Genomic DNA, 26119 nt, shown 5'->3' with positions numbered 1-26119 from the left:
GATTCTTAGAGAACTAGAAAGAGGATTCTTAGAACTAGAACTAGAAAGAAAGAGGATTCTTAGAGAAATAGAAAGAGGATTCTTAGAGAAATAGAAAGAGGATTCTTAGAGAAATAGAAAGAGGATTCTTAGAGAAATAGAAAGAGGATTCTTAGAGAAATAGAAAGAGGATTCTTAGAGAAATAGAAAGAGGATTCTTAGAGAAATAGAAAGAGGATTCTTAGAGAACTAGAAAATAGAAAGGGATTCTTAGAGAAATAGAAAGAAAATAGAAAGAGGATTCTTAGAGAAATAGAAAGAGGATTCTTAGAGAAATAGAAAGAGGATTCTTAGGAAATAGAAAGAGAAGAAATAGAAAGAGGATTCTTAGAGAACTAGAAAGAGGATTCTTAGAGAAATAGAAAGAGAGGATTCTTAGAGAAATAGAAAGAGAGGATTCTTAGAGAAATAGAAAGAGGATTCTTAGAGAAATAGAAAGAGGATTCTTAGAGAAATAGAAAGAGGATTCTTAGAGAAATAGAAAGAGGATTCTTAGAGAAATAGAAAGAGGATTCTTAGAGAAATAGAAAGAGGATTCTTAGAGAAATAGAAAGAGAGGATTCTTAGAGAACTAGAAAGAGAGGATTCTTAGAGAACTTAGAAACTAGAAAGAGGATTCTTAGAGAACTAGAAAGAGGATTCTTAGAGAACTAGAAAGAGGATTCTTAGAGAACTAGAAAGAGGATTCTTAGAGAAATAGAAAGAGGATTCTTAGAGAACTAGAAAGAGGATTCTTAGAGAACTAGAAAGAGGATTCTTAGAGAACTAGAAAGAGGATTCTTAGAGAACTAGAAAGAGGATTCTTAGAGAAATAGAAAGAGGATTCTTAGAGAAATAGAAAGAGGATTCTTAGAGAAATAGAAAGAGGATTCTTAGAGAAATAGAAAGAGGATTCTTAGAGAAATAGAGAGAGGATTCTTAGAGAAATAGAAAGAGGATTCTTAGAGAAATAGAAAGAGGATTCTTAGAGAAATAGAAAGAGGATTCTTAGAGAAATAGAAAGAGGATTCTTAGAGAAATAGAAAGAGGATTCTTAGAGAAATAGAAAGAGGATTCTTAGAGAAATAGAAAGAGAGAATTCTTGCCTTCTCCATTTCAGTGAAGTCATCATCATGTTTAGTCCCCTCTGCTCCCCCAACCTTCTCACTCACCCTCTGCAAGAAGACACAAAAACATGTCAAGGTTAATATCATTTAAAAACTTTCTGCACCTCAAGAAAGACGATAGGTGAATGTAACAAAGGTGGAATCAAATGTCAAAGATACCAAAACCAGAATATACGGCAAATTAATTTGTATTTCAGTCAATATAGCTTCCACGTTGGACACTGAAATGGAAAACTGCCCAGGGTGTACAATTCAATTCACAACTAATGTAATTATTAATCAAGCCTTACTAATTCAAGTAGCTGGACAAAAGCACATTCAATTCATTTTCAGCTACCTTTGTAATCAGCCAGTCTCTCAAAACATGCAGTGAATAAATTCCAGACATTGAACTATTTGAACAGAAATCGTTCTCCTAGCTACTGTTATTTACCCTCCTGTTGTTTTGTGTTGCGTCTATATGAGCCAGTGTCTTGCATGTTGTTGCTGTCTCATGTCTGCTCTGTCATCACTGTACACTAACACTAAGGTTGTGACCTCTGTTCATATTCTAATTAATATGATGACACCACAAAGAGAGACATATCAGATTAACCTTGTCAGTTTTACAGTCCCCCCCCCACACACACAACACACACACACACACCAAAAAGACCATCTCGTTAGAGGAGCAGTCTTTTTCAAGGCTTTGTGATATAAAGTCAGTCACCACAACCACAGCCTGTGACATAACCTGGTGCCCAGGAGGCCTACAATCTGACACATCCAGGCCAGACGAGCAGCTCACAGAGGGCAGGATGAGAGATGAGAGGGAATTAAGGAGAAGTCCATTTTGTGACTGAAGGATCAACTGCTGTGAGCAAGCTTGTTTAGGAAGAGTAGGAATTTGCAGTGCTCCTACGAGACTGTATCATACCAGATGGAAAATGACTAACAAGATAGAAAGATTACTAGAGAGAGACGGTGATATGACTTGTATTCAGTAAGGAACTAATTCATTGTAGGCACAAGGGCTCTAAAAATCAGCTTTTATCCTACTCATGAGGAGATGGTGAAAACGACACTAAATTCCTCCTGCTATGCAGAGAACACGCACAAAGAGACAGGAAGTGAGCAAAGACCTTTTCCTGTCATCAGTTTCTGCTTAACATCACTCAGAAATCTTTAAGTCCTCCGTGAAACAGTTGCTGGTTGTTGCCATGGAGACAGGCACCTGCCTGGTTCGGCTCGTTGGCTATGTGTCTCCTGCTCCCAAATCTCTCCCCCTTCCTCACTCCTTCCCCCACTCCTGTTTCCTCTCCCGCTGCTACTTCCTGGAATACCAAACACATCCACAACGATCAAAGGCCAAACCCAGGAGAGACAGGGAGAGAGGAAGAGAGAAAGAGAGAGAGAGAGAGCCTCCGACTCTTTCGCAGTGCGGTTGTGTCATCATCATCTCTGGATAGAGGACAGTGATGCTGACAGTGATGCTGACAGTGATGCTGACAGTGATGCCAGCCCAGTGACGCTGTGAGTCCTAAAATGGAGGTCAATGATATGTAATAATATGTGGCAGTGTGTCACATCACGGAGGCTGAGAGCAGGGTACAGACAGGGCGGGCATCAGAACATTAAGCCCTCCATAACAGGGCATTTGTGTGTGTGTGCGTCAGGCCAGACAGACATCATGTACCAATCTCATATTTCATTACTACAAGGACAATCCTACAACACGATTCACAGAACATCACCAATTCAATCATGGTCAGAACAACATTGGCCGACCCTTGTCATAGATTTTGCAAATCTATTGGATTTTAGGGCTTTTAAGATAGAAAAGTTGATTTCGGCAGAGAGCGAGAGCGAGAAAGAAAGGAGAGAAAGTGAGAGACAGAAAGAGAGCGAGAGAGACGCCACTCGCATTTCTCCACAGGACTATAAATAGGTGAAGTAACTCTGTATCTTAATGCAGGGTAGCCTAGTGGTTAGAGCGTTGGACTAGTAACCGAAAGGTTGCAAGTTCGAATCCCCGAGCTGACAAGGTACAAATCTGTCGTTCTGCCCCTGAACTGGCAGTTAACCCACTGTTCCTAGGCCATCATTGAAAATAAGAATTTGTTCTTAACTGACCTAGTAAAATAAAGGTAACATTTAAAAAAAGAAATTAACTACGTCATGTACCGTATTGAGAGGTATCACAAGACGGGATACAGATATGGTGTGTGTATGGATTGTCTGCCACCCCAGTGCTGTGACTACCCATGAATGCACATTGCAGCCTTCATCGCTTCCCCTTCTGGACACACACAAAAAAGCAGATAATCAAATGTTCCCCTCAATAGAAACATCCCGTTGATTGAAATATCAGTTGAGCACACATTGGGAGCACACATTGGGAGCACACATTGGGAGCACACATTGGGAGCACACATTGGGAGCACACATTGGGAGCACACATTGGGAGCACACATTGGGAGCACACATTGGGAGCACACATTGGGAGCACACATTGGGAGCACACATTGGGAGCACACATTGGGAGCACACATTGGGAGCACACATTGGGAGCACACATTGGGAGCACACATTGGGAGCACACATTGGGAGCACACATTGACAGATGGTTAATGGAGATCGGCATACGATGACGGTGTGTGTCCAAACCCAACTCATTAAGTGTTTATGAATAAGATGCAGGGGAGAGGAGACACAGGAAATGGAGCATAGCTTTAGCTAACAGTGACTGGCACAATAGGGGCTCTGCACGGCAAAGCAGGAAGTCTGGCCGTTAGAACCTAATTACTGTAGATGAAAAGCGACTATCACGCAGAACCAATGGGGACCCATTGCTTCTCTAAGGAGACACGGGATGAGTCGCTTTGAGTGTAATGTGTCTATGTCAGTGGGCTGGAGAAACGGTGTATACTGTCTGCTTGTGTCCCCGTCACTGCAGCACTTTCCTGATCTACACTGTAGAATGGAGTGTCTGCTGCAGGACAGAGCCAAAATGGAGGATGGTGTGCAAGTGGCCCTGACCCAAGATAGCACTTGGCAAGGATAGGGGACGGCTGGAGTGCCCCTGAGAGCAGAGGTGAATGAGAGAGAGAGAGAGAGAGAGAGAGAGAGAGAGGGAGAGGAAGAGAAAGACAGGGGATAATTAGAGAGATGGGAGAAAGAGGGAGAGAGAAAACAAAAATAGGTAGTGTTATCAGTACAGAAAGAGATCTAGAGATGGAGAACAGAGAAAAAAGAGGAACAGAGAATTAGAGGAAACGAAAGGCATGTTGGAGTGAGGGACATACAGTAAGAACACCAGGAAATGGAATGAAGTGGAGCTGGTCCACGCAGATTTGAAACATCAGATTTTATACCTACCTCTAACCTTAATGCACTGCTAACCCTAAATTAAGACTAAAAAGCATTTCTTGTTTTCAGGAATTTTTACAATATAGATAATTTTAACATTGCAGCTGGCCTATCTGAGGGGAAATCGCTCAGTTCTACCCCCTGGACAAGATCATGACAGTAAACGTGAAAAAAGCCTGAAATGAACACGAGAGCCAATGACTTAATGCTGCCAGTTATGCGAAGTGGCCTTGAAGCAGTCACCTGGAGGTGCAAGCAGTGACGTCACTAGTGACAGCAGTGTTGTGGATAGGACTTCACACAGTGAGCACACAGAATAGGTAAAAGTACACACAACTGACTCACAGCACCCCAGGGCATAGCAGCATGACATACTGTAGAATAGCTTCCACGGGAATCTCTGGGCATTGTTGTTCTCAACAGAGTTCAAGACGCACAATATTCACCTGGAGGGTGAATCCTAACATCCACTTAAGTATTTTTTTTTTTTACTTCGTCGCCCATTCATCTCAATACATGACTAAGTGAAAGAGGAAGTTAGGATTTAACCTGATATTTATAGAAACTCTGCCAAGTCAAGTATGTTTGGTTCAATGGAGGACACCTTGGCTCATATGTCACCTGATATATCCTCCTCATTCGTGTTACATCATCACTGTGGGTCAAACAGACTGGCATGACCTTGTTTACCTTCTGACCAGGGCAGGGACATCCGATGCTTAATTAGATGAGTGTCCAGATTCTCAGACACCACCTAGTCCTGGACTAAAAAGCTACAATTGAGAGTTTCCATTGAAAATGCTTTTTAGTCCAGGCTTACTGTGTGTCCGGGAAACTAGCCCCTAGGGGTGCATCTCTAAAGTTGCTTCCTCTCCCTCACCTGTATTGATCTGACAACACAGGCATGGTAGACACCACTTAGGAATGGGTGCTTCTTGGAATTGATTTACACCAGTCCAATTCTGTAACATCAGCTGCAGATGGAGAAAAGGAGCATTTTCATTCACTTGATTCACCTACATGAATGAAATGGATTTGAATCCAGATTGCAGGTGATGAATATGGTACTGGGTAGTGTGTAGGCCCCACTATGCTGTTGGGGATATATTGTGTTGTTCTCATAGTCACTCACTGCTGTAGATCTTGGACAGCTGCACTGTACTGTACCACATGAGTGAGCACCCACAGTAATGTAATCACTGAAAGCTCAGGGACAAACCCATATCAATACATCTCCCGTCACAAATAAGTTAAACCCCTTTCTCCTCAACAGCCCATTTCATCTGACTGTGAGCCCAGGTGGTGAAAGGCAGGGAGGTTGTTTTTCTAGCAGGGATTTTTAGTTGAAGCTCCATTCTGGGCTTTGGGTTCTTCGTAGTTAATAAATGATGGTTGAAGGAATGGTTATGAATGAAGTAGAATTATTATTATGATTCGTTCATATGAATTGCTGCTTTTCTTAACTTGAAAAAGAGATGTCAATCTCACTGTGACTTACCTGGTTAAAAAAGGGTTGAAAAAACAATATGAATGATGGTTATATACAACAAGCGCTTATAACCTAAACAATTAAAGAGTATTTACCTGAATGTCAGCACCAGAAAGCACCATTAGTCTACCAGAGGTTAGAGGGACTCATCCCCCCCCCACAATAAACTAAACGCCTCGGAGGCTCAAAACAGCCGATAGTAATTAGCCCACAGAGTGGTGACATCGCATGCCCCCTCCTGTGACCTTTATAACTGTCACCCGCTCCAATGGGTGACAGAGTGAGGGGGGGAGGGACCTTTCCTTCAGGCATCAACACCCTTTTTTCCCTACACCCCTCGCTTTCTTTCAAGGTGAAACAACATTCCAACAACAAAATTCCATTTAGTCGTTTCACAAGAGTGTTTTCTTCAACAAAGCTCAGGGCCAGATGTTAATCTTGTGTCTTTCTCCGAGAAATGACGCACTCTCATTTAAAACTATACTGATACAATAGACCCAGAAGATCCTTTGTCTCATTTAAAACTATACTGATACAATAGACCCAGAAGATCCTTTGTCTCATTTAAAACTATACTGATACAATAGACCCAGAAGATCCTTTGCCTCATTTAAAACTATACTGATACAATAGACCCAGAAGATCCTTTGTCTCATTTAAAACTATACTGATACAATAGACCCAGAAGATCCTTTGTCTCATTTAAAACTATACTGATACAATAGACCCAGAAGATCCTTTGTCTCATTTAAAACTATACTGATACAATAGACCCAGAAGATCCTTTGTCTCATTTAAAACTATACTGATACAATAGACCCAGAAGATCCTTTGCCTCATTTAAAACTATACTGATACAATAGACCCAGAAGATCCTTTGTTTCATTTAAAACTATACTGATACAATAGACCCAGAAGATCCTTTGTCTCATTTAAAACTATACTGATACAATAGACCCAGAAGATCCTTTGTTTCATTTAAAACTATACTGATACAATAGACCCAGAAGATCCTTTGCCTCATTTAAAACTATACTGATACAATAGACCCAGAAGATCATTTGTTTCATTTAAAACTATACTGATACAATAGACCCAGAAGATCCTTGGTCTCATTTAAAACTATACTGATACAATAGACCCAGAAGATCCTTTGTCTCATTTAAAACTATACTGATACAATAGACCCAGAAGATCCTTTGTCTCATTTAAAACTATACTGATACAATAGACCCAGAAGATCCTTTGTCTCATTTAAAACTATACTGATACAATAGACCCAGAAGATCCTTTGTCTCATTTAAAACTATACTGATACAATAGACCCAGAAGATCCTTTGTCTCATTTAAAACTATACTGATACAATAGACCCAGAAGATCCTTTGCCTCATTTAAAACTATACTGATACAATAGACCCAGAAGATCCTTTGTCTCATTTAAAACTATACTGATACAATAGACCCAGAAGATCCTTTGTCTCATTTAAAACTATACTGATACAATAGACCCAGAAGATCCTTTGTCTCATTTAAAACTATACTGATACAATAGACCCAGAAGATCCTTTGTCTCATTTAAAACTATACTGATACAATAGACCCAGAAGATCCTTTGTCTCATTTAAAACTATACTGATACAATAGACCCAGAAGATCCTTTGCCTCATTTAAAACTATATGATACAATAGAAGAAGATCCTTTGTCTCATTTAAAACTATACTGATACAATAGACCCAGAAGATCCTTTGTCTCATTTAAAACTATACTGATACAATAGACCCAGAAGATCCTTTGTCTCATTTAAAACTATACTGATACAATAGACCCAGAAGATCCTTTGCCTCATTTAAAACTATACTGATACAATAGACCCAGAAGATCCTTTGTCTCATTTAAAACTATACTGATACAATAGACCCAGAAGATCCTTTGTCTCATTTAAAACTATACTGATACAATAGACCCAGAAGATCCTTTGTCTCATTTAAAACTATACTGATACAATAGACCCAGAAGATCCTTTGTCTCATTTAAAACTATACTGATACAATAGACCCAGAAGATCCTTTGCCTCATTTAAAACTATACTGATACAATAGACCCAGAAGATCCTTTGTTTCATTTTAAAAGCGTCTTCGAGACCCTTCCTGTAATGAAAAGCGCTATATAAATTAAACATATGATTAGGATTATTATTTACACCCAAAGAAACCTAAACAACTGTTAACCCCTCCAGAGTGGATCCTGCTCCATTGGTCCACTGTGTGAATTAAATAACAGATGAGAGAGAGAGAGAGACAGAGAGACAGAGAGACAGAGAGAGAGACAGAGAGACAGAGAGAGAGACAGAGAGAGAGAGAGACAGAGAGAGAGAGAGACAGAGAGAGACAGAGAGAGAGACAGAGAGAGAGACAGAGAGAGAGACAGAGAGAGAGAGAGAGAGAGAGAGAGAGCACTCAGCCAATTCATTCTACTGTGTGCCCACAGACGGTCTCCCTTCTGCAGCGCTCTAGCACATCCACTTCCTCCTCTATAAATACACATCCAGCCAGTCAGATTACTAGAAAGGCTGCTGGCCTGGCCACCATGTGAGAGTGTTAAGCTCAAGGCCCAGTGTCCTGCCTATAAGTCCATCAATAGGTGTGGCAAGACAAACGTCCTGGATGAAATCCTCATACACAGTAAGATCTTAAGAGAGGAGAGGATGCTTGGTGTGTGCTCTCACACTACCAGTCAATCCAACAGCAGTGGTGGAAGCTAACCTTAACCACAGATCTAGGATCAGATTCCCTACTCCCAATAATCAACCTTAACCATTAGACACTAACCTACCCACAAATCTAGGATCAGATTCCCTACTCCCAATTCTAACCTTAACCATTACACACTAACCAATTGTTAGTTTCTGAACAAGTAGAGTAAAAAAATCACGGACGACTAGAAAAAGCTCAAAGCAAGTTTATTCAACCCACTGGGTGCTTCAGCTGCAAACACAACATACAAGTCACACAAACACATCTTTCTACCTCCCAACTAGGAGTCGTCATCTCCTTGTATGACTAAGATAGACACTCCTTCTGTTGTTAGGCAGAAACGCAGTAGGTTCCTCTTACTGGTATTGCCATGGCCCTGCTTAAGTCTAGGACCCTCATGGGTGTGGAAGTGTGTGTGTGTGTGTGTGTGAGAGACAGGACGGTAATCAGATGTTCTTCTAGTTCCTCTTTACCCCTTTTATACATGTAAAGTAATTACTAAGTTCTGGTAACATGAATAAGTTTATTTCAAGCTGGAATCCAACACTACCCACAGATCTAGGATCAGATTCCCTACTCCCAATAATCAACCTTAACCATTAGACACTAACCTACCCACAGATCTAGGATCAGATTCCCTACTCCCAATAACAACTTCACCTGCCCATAGACATTCCACATGTATGGACAGTATGAAGATGTGTAGATATATCACTGAATGTAGGATATGGTTTGTGTGTGTGTATGTGTGTGTGTGTGTTCTATTATCTAATTGAAATAGGTGGTGTAATTACTTTGGATCGTGCTCTGGGTAGCAGCTCTGCCTGAAATAACCTCCTCTCCTATCTTTCCGCTCTCTCTCTCCCCATTGGTGTAAATCTCTGGGCAGGGTGACAGGGATCAATGACAGTCCTCAAAGATAGCCCCCACTGTACCCAAACTCCCTCTAGCCATCCATCCATCCCCTCTGTCCTCTCAGCAGTGTTCCAAAATAACACGCTACGCATCATTAGTGGGTGTTACTGTGCTCTACAACGTTAGCTTTAGCGCTAGGTAGCATCAGGGCCGGCAGCGTCACATGGAGCCCCATGTGAGCCACACATGGAGAGGCCACTGCTGCTGCTCCACACTCCCTTCCATATCTCCTCCCCTCTCCTCTTCTTCCTCCCTCCATCCATCCCAGCAGATCCTCTCCTCCCGGGTTCTAATCCGGCCTGGGCACATTGAGGCCCCTGCTTTAAATACGTGTGTCAGTGGGCAGGGATTAAAAACTACAGTAGGCCAGATTAGGAGGTTATAAAGAGACTGGAGCGTCCCGGCCAGCAGCTGGGCTGGACACAGACCTAACTGTCACTTCCTCTCAGATTTACTGCTCCTTTTCATCCCTCCTCCCTTTGTGGGGGAGAATAGAGGGGTCAGGGGATCTCCCGATGTGCAATCATGGAGTAGGAGGAGGTTATTCCTCCCTTCATCTGACTACTCTCTCATTCCACTGTCGAGCAGCATAAGTCCCCCCCCACTCTATCGGTCTCTGTCCCTTTCCCTCTCCCTCTCTGACTCCTCCCTCACTTACTCCCTTCTCTCCCTCCCTCTCGCCCTCTCCTTCTCCCCCCCAAAGTCCTTGGGGGTCTGTGTGTCCTCATCAACACTTTGGTGGGGAGAGCAGGCAGCTCTTTTCTCATGCTACGATTCAGCTCTCCTCTCTGCTGGACCGGACGGCACTGTGACTCAGCAGAAACCAAAGTACATTAATTTAGGATGCGTCCCAAATGGCACCCTATTCCCTATGGGCTCTGGTCAAAAGTAGTGCACTATAGAAGGGAATAGGGTGTCAGTTTGGATGCACACTTAGACGCGTGTCAAGAATCTACTAACACAGATATATACTGAATCGAGAGAACGAGACAAGCAATTACAATTTAAACAAGAGCTTCGTCTAAATTTAGACTGGTATTAATGCAATTTCAATGCAGCGGAACAACAAATCTATACCCTCATCGTCTTTCCTTCGTTTCGACCACAGACGCTCTCGCTCCAGGAAAATCATGATTGTGGTGATCCTCGAATCCCGAAGAGCACATGGGTGGTGGTCGGCCCACTCTTCTGCTTTACAGTAGTAATGATCCCAATAGCAGCAGAGACAACACAGCAGCATTGAAAGCCTGTGACGTGGACAAGACCACAGAGACAACGGATCAACACCTATCAACAGCCTCCCACCCGATGGATGACATCATCTAAGGCTCCTGAATGGCACCATATATAGTGTAGTACTGTTGACCAGGGAACATAGGGTCCAGGCCAAAAGTAGTACACTATATAGGGAACAGGGTGTCATTTAAGTCAGCCTACAAAAACAAGTCTTCAGCCGCTAGAGTCTAAATCCCTAATCCCAAGACAAACCTTGATTTACTTCTCGGTAAAGCAGTGCTTTCCAGCACAGGAGTAGAGCATCAGTCTTTCTACAGATCTGAGTGAGAGAGACTCCATACATAATGTTGAATGGAGCATCCACACAGAGGAGGTCAAGCCTCATGTCCAAACCCATGTCTGGGCCTCAGGCTTTGGCAGGCTGTGCTGCGTCACCAACCCGTGTGTGTGTGTGTGTTGTGTTGTGTTGTGTGTGTATAGGGCCCCTGGCTGCTCTAATCTGATCTGTAAGCCTTTGCATGGCTCTTACGTAACAGTGGGAGGATGAGTCGGCGCGCGAGGCGAGGAGAGATGTGTCCATTCCTCCCCATCCATGTGCTGCTGGAGAGACAGGGGAGGGAAAGAGCACCAGCTGGCGCTGCTCGTGTGTGAGTTTGAGTACAAAAGAGATTGTGCTTTTGTACTAATAAGTGTGCAAATGTGCGTGAGTGATGACAGTACACAGACTGAGAATGTCTATGCTGTGTGCATGTCAAGGTGAGTCATGCGAGTGAGATGGATTCATTCTTATTACATTCGTGATTTCATGCTTCTGACTATGATTTGTGTACTTGTTTGACATTTTTGCTGCACTGCTAAGAGCTGGTAACACAAGCACATCGCTGCACCCACTATGACATCTGCTAAACTGTTTGATTGTGTGTGTGTGTGTAATCTAGAGGAGGAATCCAGATGTAAGAACTACCTTCATTCTCATCCCCCTATCAGAGAGAGAGAGAATTCTAATCCTGCATGCATGAGACTCGTGGCGCAGCTCATAACCCATGATGCTTTGTGAGGAATCACACGATAACTTCGACATCATAGTGTGTGTCTCTCGCCTGACCTTCCTGCACAATAAACACAGCATCTACTATTAGTGTACACTGACTACTGTACCACTGTGGTATTACATACCTTACAGTGGACTAACCATAAAGTTGATCACATGTGATTAACAGTGGAGGACACTACCCTGGCATGCAACAAGACATTGACACAGTCTATCATCCCTGTACTCGTGTCATTCAATCAGCTAGCAATGTATTCATAATAAAATGACTTGATCAAATTGACATAAAATGACGGATGACGATAAATTATCACGACACCTTTCCTCAATGTCATTTCCTTCATAACCAGGTATTACTAACTGGACTGTCTAAATAAAGGACATTGTAATAACAGGCTGTATATTAGATATCTACAGTGGCAAGAAAAAGTATGTGAACCCTTTGTGATTTACCTGGATTTCTGCATAAATTGGTCATACAAAAAGACACAACAATAGACAAACACAGTGTGCTTAAACTAATAACACACATTATTGTATTTTTCTTGTCTATATTGAATACATAATTTAAACATTCACAGTGTAGGTTGGAAAAAGTATGTGAACCCCGAGGCTAATGACTTCTCCAAAAGCTAACTGGAGTCAGGAGTCAGTTAACCTGGAGTCAGGAGTCCGCTAACCTGGAGTCAGGAGTCAGCTAACCTGGAGTCAGGAGTCAGCTAACCTGGAGTCAGGAGTCAGCTAACCTGGAGTCAGGAGTCAGCTAACCTGGAGTCAGGAGTCAGCTAACCTGGAGTCAGGAGTCAGCTAACCTGGAGTCAGCTAACCTGAGTCAGGAGTCAGCTAACCTGGAGTCAGGAGTCAGCTAACCTGGAGTCAGGAGTCAGCTAACCTGGAGTCAGGAGTCAGCTAACCTGGAGTCAGGAGTCAGCTAACCTGGAGTCCGATCAATGAGACGAGATTGGAGATGTTATTTAGAGCTGCCCTGCCCTATAAAAAACACTCACAAAATGTGAGTTTGCTATTCACAAGAAGCATTGCCTTATGTGAACTATGCCTCAAACAAAAGAGATCTCAGAAGATTAAGAATTGTTAACTTGCATAAAGCTGGAAAGGGTTACAAAAATATCTCTAAAAGCCTTGATGTTCATCAGTCCACAGTAAGACAAATTGTCTATAAATTGAAAAAGTTCAACACTGTTGCTACTCTCCCTAGGAGTTGTCATCCTGCAAAGATGACTGCAAGAGCACAGTGCAGAATGTTCAATGAGGTTAAGAAGAATCCTAGAGTTTCAGCTAAAGACTTACAGAAATCTTTCGAACATGTTAACATCTCTGTTGACGAGTCTACGATACGTAAAACACTAAACAAGAATGGTGGTCATGGGATGACACCACAGAAGAAGACACAGCTGTACAAAAAAAACATTGCTGCACTGAAGTTCGCAAAAGATCCCCTGGATGTTCCACAGCGCTACTGTCAAAATATTCTGTGGAGATGAAACTAAGTTGAGTTGTTTGGAAGTAACACACACCTCTGTGTGGAGAAAAAAGGCCCAGCACACCAACATCAAAACCTCATCCCAACTGTAAAGTCTGGTGGAGGGAGCACCATGGTTTGGGGCTGCTTTGCTGCCTCATGGCCTGGACAGCTTGCTATCGTTGGCGGAAAAATGAATTCCCAACTTTATCAAGACATTTTGCAGGAGAATGTCAGGCTATCTGTCCTTCTGGAGTGGCCCAGTCGGAGCCTCAACCCGATTGAGATGCTGTGGCATGACCTCGAGAGAGCAGTTCACACCAGACATCTCAAGAATATTGCTGAACTGAAACAGTTTTGTAAAGACGAATGGTCCAAAACACCTCCTGACCATTGTGCAGAAAACTACCGAAAACGTTTGGTTGAGGTTATTGCTGCCAAAGGTGGGTCAACCAGTTATTAAATCCAAGGATTCACATACTTTTCCCACCCTGCACTGTGAATGTTTACACATTGTGTTCAATAAAGACATGAAAAGCATAAATGTTTGTGCGTTATTAGTGTAAACAGACAGTCTATTGTTGAGATGAAGATCAGATCAAATTGTATGACCAATTAATGCAGAAATCCAGGTAATTACAAAGGGTTCACATGCTTTTTCTTGCCACTGTATATGAAGAGAATGAAAATGGAGGTATTGTCATTCCACAGCCACACATCTCGTTAGAACATGTTCTCTCCCATTCAGTCACCGTTCAAGGAGAAATTAGCTAAATGTGTGAATAACAGAACAATCTACTCTTTGCCTTTCTCGACTTCTCTACCTGTCATTTTCTCTCCAACTTCCTGACTTTTCTCCTCCTCTCTCAACAGCTACATGGTAGTAGGCATCTCTCCCTCTCTTTACCACTCTCTCTCTCTCTCATACGGCAGTAGGCATCTCTCCCTCTTTTTACCACTCTCTCTCTCTCTCTCTCTCATACGGCAGTAGGCATCTCTCCCTCTCTTTACCACTCTCTCTCTCATATGGCAGTAGGCATCTCTCCCTCTCTTTACCTCTCTCTCTCTCAGACGGCAGTAGGCATCTCTCCCTCTCTTTACCACTCTCTCTCTCTCTCTCATACGGCAGTAGGCATCTCTCCCTTTCTTTACCACTCTCTCTCTCTCTCTCTCTCATACGGCAGTAGGCATCTCTCCCTTTCTTTACCTCTCTCTCTCTCTCTCTCTCTCTCTCTCTCTACGGCAGTAGGCATCTCTCCCTCTCTTTACCTCTCTCTCTCTCTCTCTCTCTCTCTCTCACGGCAGTAGGCATCTCTCCCTCTCTTTACCACTCTCTCTCTCTCTCTCTCTCTCATACGGCAGTAGGCATCTCTCCCTCCCTTTACCACTCTATCTCTCTCTCTCATACGGCAGTAGGCATCTCTCCCTCTCTTTACCACTCTCTCTCTCTCTCTCATACGGCAAAAGGCGTCTCATTCCCAGAAGGGCCCTTGGGAGTTATGTAAATGAACGGCTCTGGGTGACGACTATTCTGCCAGCGCCAGATTTAGTGAGGAGGGTCCAAGGCTTTCATCCTGGTTAGAAAGCCTCGCATCATGAGGCTGGAGAAAGAGAGAGAGAGAGACATGAGGGTGGAGGAAGCGAGACAAGACAATGAGAGAAATTGTCACGACTCGGAGGAGTGCAGAGGCTCCATCATCCACACTACTGCTGCTGCCACGACGACCAGTGACTCACCCCTTCTCTTTTCCAGCATCGTCGTCATGCCAACAATGCATCCCGAGCCCGAGCCTGAGCCGGAATCTCCATTTCAAAGGGGAAAAGGAATGAGAGGGATAATAACATGGAATAATGAGAGGGATTTGACTGTAGATGGCCTTCACTTCCTACGACATGACACCACGCAGGGAGATGGATTGCCCTTGAGGGGTTGTCTAATGTTATCATAATGTTGTGAGGATGTGATTAGGGTGTTAACACAGTGACTAACAGCTTGTCAGTGGTGATTCTGCTTATGACTCGGGGGCTACAGGCGTGGCGTACTGGACAGAGTGTAGATACTAGCATCCGCCATCTTGTTGGTATGAATATCATAAGATCATTGGCATTAGTACTCTGCTGGGAAAAATGCTTTTCTACGAATGCGTCTATACAATCTCACAATATGTAGCCTGATTCTGGTACCATCTGGTTGATATCTCAATGATATGTTTGAATTAAACAGTAAATGCTCTGTCTGTTTTGATGTAACTTGACATTCAAAACCAATTCCTTTGACACCGACATTTCTTACAGCTTAAGATGCCTTTAGTGACGTATGTGTGTGTCCTAATCCTTGGATCCATGAGGCAAATTTATCCGAAAGATACGTGAAGCGCCTCTCCTATAGCTCACTAGCTCACTGTCAGAGTGCTCCTGAATGCCCCATCTAAATACATTCAGCCTGAGCTCCAACAAGAAGGTGCATCCTCAGCGACATGTCAAAAATAATAAACCAAACATTATTTATCTAAACGGAAGATGGCAAAACAATATTATTTTAAAAATAAATGTGATGAATTACTATACAAACAAAATCAAGACTATAATATATTTGCTCTTGTAGCACACTTCATTTCCTCATTACAAATAGACAGACACTACTTGGCAGACTAAAAGAGATTCGGTACAACTAAACTGTTATTGACTGAATAGGGTTGTAAAACATCAAACTGTTGCTGGCCATAAGAATAGGTTGAACTGTAGACACTGGGAATGTAAAGAGACCATGTCGTCTCCAGAGGTTATGAAGTCCTATGACATCTGGAACCTGATCAAACCTCCAGATAAAACATGGGTCTGGAGCAATTTCTGTCTCGGGTGAAAGAGCTCAGATTATATGAGTCTTTGGAGGGTGTGTGTGTGTGTGTGTGTGTGTAGACAAAACTGTAAACACACACACCATCCAGCATCTCCGTCTCCAGTGGTTGTGGAGGCAGTAATGGCCTCTCTGGTAGGTGAATCCATCACCAGTCCTCTCCGTGTCAGTATGGTCTGGACGACTGGTGTCTATGTCAAGGGAGAAATCCCCTACCCTAACACAGTCACAAAGATCCACGACATCAATGGTGGGCCATTAGAATCCCAGCCTAGAATCCCAACGGATACGTTCCGTTTCACCTAGTAACACCAAACAGAACCTATCAGTTGGGATTCCAGGCTCCCCTACACAGTCACAAAGATCCACGACATCAATGGTGGGCCATTAGAATCCCAGCCTAGAATCCCAACGGATCACCTAGTAACACCAAACAGAACCTATCAGTTGGGATTCCAGGCTATTAGAAGCCCTCTACACAGTCACAAAGATCCACGACATCAATGGTGGGCCATTAGAATCCCAGCCTAGAATCCCAACGGATACGTTCCGTTTCACCTAGTAACACCAAACAGAACCTACCAGTTGGGATTCCAGGCTATTAGAAGCCCTCTACACAGTCACAAAGATCCACGACATCAATGGTGGGCCATTAGAATCCCAGCCTAGAATCCCAACGGATACGTTCCGTTTCACCTAGTAACACCAAACAGAACCTACCAGTTGGGATTCCAGGCTATTAGAAGCCCTCTACACAGTCACGACAAACTGACAGGATGAACTGCTAGAACACGCAAATTCAAGAGGTCAGAGCCCCAGGTCAACGGCACCACTTGGAATCACCATTTTCACTAAGTACTTTTAATCTGCTCCAGTAGAAGGTGAAACTGCTCTGTGGTGGTTTAATACAGTAGAAGGTGAAACTGCTCTGTGGTGGTTTAATACAGTAGAAGGTGAAACTGCTCTGTGGTGGTTTAATACAGTAGAAGGTGAAACTGCTCTGTGGTGGTTTTATGGTGCTATAATGTGAAAGCTCTGTGGTAGTTTAATACAGTAGAAATATGAAACTGCTCTGTTGGTTTCTGGAAGCAGAGGAAACCACGGAAAATATGTACATCTGGGAGAGAATATGTGAGGCCGGGCCACGTAGCTAGCTGCAGTCGCTAACGTCGCTTCAGGGAAGAGTAGCGACAGGCGACATACAAGAACCTGACTGTTACTGACAGCTTCCTATAGGGTGCTAGTATGTGGTGGGCTGTATTTATGGTGCTATAATGTACAGCTCCGGGAGGAAAGGAGGAGTGACTGTATGGCAGTTCATTCTCAGGGTCTCGCTCAGGAGCTGGTGATAAACCATCTCAGGGTGTGTAGGTATAGAGAGGGGATGAAAGGGAAAAATGGATAAAATATGTTAAAAGAGAAGAAGGAGCAGGAAGGGCTGGGTGAGAGAGGGAGAGAAACGCGTGGGAGGAGAGAGGAAAAGTCATGGAAAGGTAGAACGAGAGGTATGTGACAGATGCTATGACAGCATGTCAATGAGGGTGGGGTAGTCAGGAGGGCTGGGGCCCAGCCAGAGGACCATGGGTTACCTCCTACCTAGGGGCTTCTGAATCACTACAGCCTGCAGCAGGAGTCATGGGGTGTATTCACTAGGAACCAAACGGAACAAAAACGGGGAGGGACCTACCTGAATGTGTCCAATAGAAACGTGTTTGCACTAATGATTACATCCATGGTCAACGGTTTCTGTTTCTTACAACTCACTGTACATGACATACAGTCTTTATCCTTAGCTACTTTCTTACTGCACAGTATGCACACTGCACATTAACTTAGTGATATCCTATACCACCTCTACTCTGTACATTGATACGGCCATTTCTAATATTCATGGCATAAATAAAAAGGTGTTTAGAAATTTGGTCTATGTTACTTGAAAAACTGTACCTTCCAGATGAATCTCATAAAACAAGAGCTCGAGCTCAAATGAACATTCGCTACATTTCAGTCTGATAAAGACAAATGTGAGTGGTTCCTTCTCCGTCTCACTACAGCGACAAACCACCGAGGGCAGTAGTGTTATTCACGGCTTGCCTGGGAGCTGGGAAAGACAAGCAGTCGGCTGTGGACGCCTAAATCAATACTGCAGTAGAAACCCATTCCTCATCCTCACAGACCTAAGCAAACGCTCCTGCAGACCGTCAATCAGACAGCACCGGCCGAGCCCAGATATATATATTTTTTCTAAACACACAAAAAAACTGATATGCCTAATATTGACATTGGTGACTGAACCCGCTGTGAGTAATTACAAAGCCCCTTTAAAGACTCACATGTCGTTCCATTACATTGAGCACAGGGTTTATTTGATTGAATTTCCTCTGTGTTGATAAGGTCGTGACTGGGAGGGAAAGGAGATCCAGGATTGTAACGATACACCCAGACCTCAGGGCTCAGACTGTCATCAAGCCAACTGAATACAGAGTGGGAGAGACAAGGGCTGCATCTCAATAGTCAGTGGCTTCCCCCCTCCCCTCCGTTTCCTCTCCTTCACCTGGGCAGTTCTGAGAACACAGCACAGGTGACAGCCATATGGAGACCCTCTACCATACATGTTCTTTCACCTGTCCAGTTCCTTCAACTCAGTGCAACTGAAGGAGAGACGAAGAGAGGAAGCCACTGTAGACTATGAAGACACACCCTAGGAAGACAGCACAACCTTTCTACTGTAGGGCTGAGATAGAGGCTACATGACATCAGTGGAGGCTGCTGAGGGAGGACGGCTCATAATAATGGCTGGAACGGAGTCATTGGAATGGAATCAAAGACATGGAAACAATGTGTTTTATCTGATTGATGCCATTCCATTGACTCCATTCCAGCCATTATTATGAGCCGTCCTCCACTCAGCAGCCTCCACTGCATTGTATTATATTAGCATTCCAGTGGTCTATTCCTAGCTGAATCCCTTCAGGGCTCAACACATGATGATACCACACATGATATCATTATCATCAACGCACAGTAGGAGAATCAATTCCATGCTTATTTCTCCATACGAACATCCATTACACGGTGTATTCTCTTGGTATTCTGAACATCCATTACACGGTGTATTCTCTTGGTATTCTGAACATCCATTACACGGTGTATTCTCTTGGTATTCTGAACATCCATTACACGGTGTATTCTCTTGGTATTCTGAACATCCATTACAAGCTGTATTCTCTTGGTATTCTGAACATCCATTACACGGTGTATTCTCTTGGTATTCTGAACATCCATTACACGGTGTATTCTCTTGGTATTCTGAACATCCATTACACGGTGTATTCTCTTGGTATTCTGAATATCATCGGGTCTCAATATTGTCCCACAGATAAACAAACTATAAACAAGCAAGTCTGAACAGATATCAGCCAGCACTGAGACAGCTTCAGATGAGACGGCCTAAAGGGAGGTTAGACGGCCTATAGGGAGGAGAGGCGGCCTATAGGGAGGAGAGACGGCCTATAGGGAGGAGAGGCGGCCTATAGGGAGGAGAGGCGGCCTATAGGGAGGAGAGGCGGCCTATAGGGAGGAGAGGCGGCCTATAGGGAGGAGAGGCGGCCTATAGGGAGGAGAGGCGGCCTATAGGGAGGAGAGGCGGCCTATAGGGAGGAGAGGCGGCCTATAGGGAGGAGACACGGCCTATAGGGAGGAGACACGGCCTAAAGGGAGGAGACACGGCCTAAAGGGAGGTGGTCAGAGAACTGGCAGTGTGGTGCCAGAACAACAACCTCTCCCTCAATGTGAGCAAGACAAAGGAGCTGATCGTGGACTACAGGAAAAGGAGGGCCGAACAGGCTCCCATTAACATCGATGGGGCTGTAGTGGAGCGGGTCGAGAGTTTCAAGTTCATTGGTGTCCACATCACCAACAAACTATCATGGTCCAAACACAACAAGACAGTCATGAAGAGGGCACAACAGCACCTTTTCCCCCTCAGGAGACTGAAAAGATTTGGCATGGGTCCCCAGATCCACAAAAAGTTCTACAGCTGCACCATCGAGAACATCCTGACCGGTTGCATCACCACCTGGTATGGCAACTGCTAGTTATCTGAACGTAAGGCAGAGGGTAGTGTGTACGGCCCAGTACATCACTGGAGCCAAACTTCCTGTCATCCAGGACCTATATAATAGGCAGTGTCAGAGGAAAGCCCATCAAATTGTCAGAGACTCCAGTCACCCAAGTCATAGACTGTTTTCTCTGCTAACGCACGGCAAGCGGTACAGGAGCATCAAGTCTAGGACCAAAAAGCTCCTTAACAGCTTCTACCTCCAAGCCATAAGACCGCTGAACAATTAATAAAATCTCCATTAGACAATTTACATTGACCCCCCCCCCCCTTTTGTACACTGCTGCTACTCACTGTTTATTATCTATGCATAGTCACTTCACCCCCACCTACATGTACAGATTACCCTAACCTGTACCCCCGCACACCGACTCAGTACCACCTGTATATAGCCTCCACACCTACGTATTACCTCAACTAACCTGTACCCCAGCACACTGACTCAGTACCACCTGTATATAGCCTCCACACCTGTACGTGACTCAGTACCACCTGTACTGACCCCAGCACACTGACTCAGTACCACCTGTATATAGCCTCCACACCTACGTATTACCTTAACTAACCTGTACCCCCGCACACTGACTCAGTACCACCTGTATATAGCCTCCACACCTAACCTGTACGTATTACCTCAGTACCACCTGTAACTAACCTGTACCTCAACTAACCTGTACCCACACTGACTCAGTACCACCTGTATATAGCCTCCACACCTACGTATTACCTCAACTAACCTGTACCCCAGTACCACCTGTATATAGCCTACACACCGACTCAGTACCACCTGTATACCTAACCTGTACCCCTAACCTAACCTGTACACACTGACTCAGTACCACCTGTATATAGCCTCCACACCTACGTATTACCTCAACTAACCTGTACCCCCGAACACTGACTCAGTACCACCTGTATATAGCCTCCACACCTACGTATTACCTCAACTAACCTGTACCCCCGAACACCGACTCAGTACCACCTGTATATAGCCTCCACACCTACGTATTACCTTAACTAACCTGCACACTGACTCAGTACCACCTGTATATAGCCTCCACACCTATGTATTACCTCAACTAACCTGTACCCCCGCACACTGACTCAGTACCACCTGTATATAGCCTCCACACCTACGTTATTGTAACCTGTTGACTCAGTACCACCTGTATATAGCCTTATATTATTACTTTTTACTTTAGTCTACTTGTAAACACTTTCTCAGTACCACCTGTATATAGCCCTACTGACTCAGTACCACCTGTACCTCCACACCTAACATGTCGTCTCTCCTAACTGCCCCGCACACTGACTCAGTACCACCTGTATATACTCCACCCTCGTCTCTCCTCCCTACACTGACCTGTCTCTCCTACCTCCCTTTCGTCTCTCCTACTGCCCTCGTCTCTCCTACTGCCCTCGTCTCTCCTACTGCCCTCGTCTCAACTCCTGTACCCCTGACTCAGCCCTCCACCTGTACCACCTATATAGCCTCCACACCTACGCCTCTCCTTTTTACTATTATTTTTACCCTCGTCTCTCCTACTGCCCTCGTCTCTCCTACTGCCCTCGTCTCTCCTACTGCCCTCGTCTCTCCTACTGCCCTCGTCTCTCCTACTGCCCTCGTCTCTCCTACTGTATTCAGTTGGCTTGATGACAGTCTGAGCCCTGAGGTCTGGGTAGATCATTACAATCCTGGATCTACTACACCAACTACACTGTTGGTTAAGGGCTTGTAAGTAAGTATTTCATAGTAAAGTCTACACTTGTTGTATTCGGCGCATGTGACACAAAGTTTGATTTGAGAAAGCACTGAGACAGCTTCCCCCATTGACATAATACACATCCAGGCTTTGGTTATAGAGCTAAGATAGCACAGGGGGAGGGAGGGGAGAAAAACACAAAACCACATGTGTGTGTGTGTGTATATATATAAATATATATATATATATGTGTGCGTATGTACTGTGTGTGTAAGTGTGTGTATTTATGAATGAATGAAGCATACGTGGGTGTGTGTGTGATGTGTACTCATCCATATTTAATGACTACTGCATGCGATAAAGGGAATAAGCAATTGCGGGTTCTCAAAGCCTTTCTAAGGCAAACAATTCAGGGTGACGGGGCTGATGGGAATTGGAAGTGTGCCCAAGGAGTCATTTAGAAACACACAACTGGGAAATCCCTAGGAATGACTGGAGAAGGCCCCTTTGAGGATTTCATATATTAACATATCCGAAGGTGTTTCTGTACAAGTTGGGAGACTGTGGACACACACACACACACACACAACCAAGGCTGCCGGAACCGCAGTCAAATTCCTCCTCTTAGCGTTGCCATACCAACCAACTCTCAAGTCTCTGACCTCTTCCCCCTTTTCTCTGTCTTTGTTCTACCTCTCTCAATCATTCATTTCTTTTTCCACAAGTGTTCTCCACAGTCCACACACACACACACGATTCAGTGAGGGGGAAACAATCGTAACACAACGGCATTATCCACAGGTATTAACCAGGTGTCTAACATGTCCAACAGATGACCAATGTGAAACCAACACTTCCAGCTAAGTGACTCACACAGTAATTACAAATACCTAAATCCTTTCTTTATTTTCTCATTTAATCTCACAGCCACAGGGAAGCACATAGTGTTTACCCATAATGCACAGATGTTTGTTTCTGCAGGTGCATTTTGGATAATAAATAGTCTTTATGTGTGTACACAATTCAAAGCATGGAGCTAATTTAGGAAGATGGGATTTAAACTGCCGGATAACTAGTATGGAATAGCAAATACACATAATGGGAGACTAATGTGAAGAGATCTCAACTGGCTTGCCATAACATAAGATAATGTGGTTGCTAGATTGCAATGATGATTTCAGGAGTGGGCCAAACATCTAACAGAGTTGCTTCCTTTCCTTGAGCCAGCATTTATAATTAGTGACATCAGAGATTAGCGCTAGCCACATGGCTTTCACCTATTAAGTCACGTCAGATCTGTGACGTACTTCAAGGAAGATAGGAAGGAAGGAAAAGAATAAGAGTGTATTTTAAAAGTATTAGGGTTAGGGGTTAGGTTTAGGGCTACAATTAGGGTTAGGGGTTAGGTTAAGGGTTAAGAGTTAGGGAAAATATAATTTTGAATGGGAATCAATTGTTTGGTCCCCTCAAGGATAGTAAAACAAATGTGTGTGTGTGGTGGGGGGGGATCCTGTTCTGGTAATAAAGCTGTCCACAAATGACACAGACAGAGACCGCAGTACCCATCATAGTTACAGATGTAGGATCTTAATTTGATCACCCTGTTGCAGGAGAACTTTTCAGCAATGCAGGAAATGTAACACATGTAGTGTATGAGGTTGAAAAAGGTTCTGAAGTTTGTCATTTCCACTTTGAAAAACAGAAAATGTTCACATGTCCTGTTGCTGTAGGAATATTTCCCTGCTGTAACAAACTGCCTTAAATTGCATTAAGGCAGTTTGAAAGCATTCACACCCCTTGACTTATTCCACATTTTGTTGTGTTACAACCTGAATTTAAAATTGATTAAATTGCGATGTTTTTATCAATGACCTACACAAAATACCCCATCATGTCAAAGTGGAATTATGTTTTTATCAATGACCTACACAAAATACCCCATCATGTCAAAGTGGAATTATGTTTTTATCAATGACCTACACAAAATACCCCATCATGTCAAAGTGGAATTATGTTTTTATCAATGACCTACACAAAATACCCCATCATGTCAAAGTGGAATTATGTTTTTATCAATGACCTACACAAAATACCCCATCATGTCAAAGTGGAATTATGTTTTTATCAATGACCTACACAAATACCCCATCATGTCAAAGTGGAATTATGTTTTTATCAATGACCTACACAAAATACCCCATCATGTCAAAGTGGAATTATGTTTTTATCAATGACCTACACAAAATACCCCATCATGTCAAAGTGGAATTATGTTTTTATCAATGACCTACACAAATACCCCATCATGTCAAAGTGGAATTATGTTTTTCGAAATGTTTACAAATGAATAAAAAATGAAAAGCTGAAATGTCTTAGTCAATAAGTATTCAACCCCTTTGTTATGGCAAACCTTATTACGTTCAGGAGTAAAAATGATAAGTTGCATGAGCTCGCTGTGTGCAATAATAGTGTTAAACATGATTTTTGAATGTCTACCTCATCTCTATACTCCACACATACAGATAATTGTAAGGTCCCTCAGTCGAACAGTGAATTCCAAACACAGATTCAACCACAAAGACCAGGGAGGTTTTCCAATGCCTCACAAAGAAGGGCACCTATTGCTAGATAGGTACAAATAACTCAGTTGCCGGAGAGGAAGGAAACCGCTCAGGGATTTCACCATGAGGACAATGGTGACTTTAAAACAGTTTAATGGCTGTGATAGGAGAAAACTGAGGATGGATCAACAACATTGTAGTTACTCCACAATACGAACCTAAATGACAGAGTGAAAAGAAGGAAGCCCGTACAGAATACATGCATCCTGTTTGCAACAAGGCACTGAAGTAAAACTGCAAAAAATGTGGCAAAGCAATTAACTTTTTGTCCTGAATACACAGTGTTAAGTTTGAGGAGAAATCCATTACAACCCATTACTGAGTACCCCTCAGTTTAAAACATAGTGGTCACTGCATCACTTACATTTTAGTCATTTGCAAGCACCATGCTCTACCAACTGAGCCAGACATGACCACCATGTTATGGGTATGCTTGTAATTGATAAACACCTAGAAAAATCCTAGAAGAAAACCTGGTTCAGTCTGGTTTCCACCAGACACTGGGAGATGAATTCACCTTTCAGCAGGACAACCTAAAACACAAGACCAAATCTACACTGGAGTTGTTTACCAAGACGACAGTGAATGTTCCTGAATGGCCGAGTTACAGTTTGGTAAGACTTGAAAGTAGTTTTCTAGCAATGATCAACAACACACTTGACAAAGCTTGAAGAATTTAGAAAATAATAGTGGATAAATATTGTACAATCCAGGTGTGTAAAGCTCTTAGAGACTTACCCAAAACTCACAGCTGTAATCTCTGCCAATGGTGATTCTAACATGTATTGACTCAGGGATGTAAATATGTCCATTTCTACATTTCATTTTCAACAAACGTGCCAACATTTTTTTAAATATATGTTTTCACTTTGTCATTATGGGGTACTGTGTGTAGATGGGTGAGAAACAAAATCGATTTATTTAATTTTAAATTCAGGCTGTAACAACATGTGGAACAAGTCAAGGTATATGAATACTTTCTGAAGGCCCTGTATGGACCTACAGCAATCTATAATCACCATCCATAACTCAGGTGTGTGACACAGAGACAGAGACACTGTGTGTGTGTGTATGTGAGAGAGAGGTAGGGGGAATCCTATCTCTAAAAGGATTCTGGTAATAAAGCTGTGTGGCCTGGATGCTCCGCATGTTTAAACACAAAGAAAGTGTATGTGTGTTTGTGAGTGTGCATGTGTGTGTTCTCCTGGGCCGTGTCACCATGTGCATGTGTGTGTTCTCCTGGGCCGTGTCACCATGTGCATGTGTGTGTTCTCCTGGGCCGTGTCACCATGTGCAGGTGTGCCTTACTAGCCACAGATGTAGCACTGACGACTCCTATTGAATCCATCCGATTTGTGACGCCCCTAATACTGCCTCCATCTTGGACCGGGCCAATGCT

General features: G+C 43.3%; 1 protein-coding gene across 5 annotated transcripts in view; it reads right to left on the bottom strand.

The window, feature by feature from the left end:
* Positions 1-26119, bottom strand: part of sh3gl2a (SH3 domain containing GRB2 like 2a, endophilin A1) — a 79004-nt gene that overhangs the window by 29341 nt on the left and 23544 nt on the right. For all 5 annotated transcript variants that reach the window (XR_010459671.1, XR_010459672.1, XM_065003829.1 and 2 more), the window contains exon 2: positions 1125-1193. Coding sequence is in view for 3 of the 5 variants with exons in the window: in XM_065003829.1 (XP_064859901.1) it covers positions 1125-1193 (69 nt within the window). In the remaining 2 variants the exon portion in view is untranslated. The remainder of the gene's footprint in view (positions 1-1124; positions 1194-26119) is intronic.

Source organism: Oncorhynchus nerka, linkage group LG18, assembly GCF_034236695.1.
Source record: "Oncorhynchus nerka isolate Pitt River linkage group LG18, Oner_Uvic_2.0, whole genome shotgun sequence".
NCBI classification, from domain to species: Eukaryota; Metazoa; Chordata; class Actinopteri; order Salmoniformes; family Salmonidae; genus Oncorhynchus; species Oncorhynchus nerka.
The sequence above is the reverse complement of the archived record's forward strand: the minus strand, read 5'-3'. Positions and strand labels throughout refer to the sequence as shown.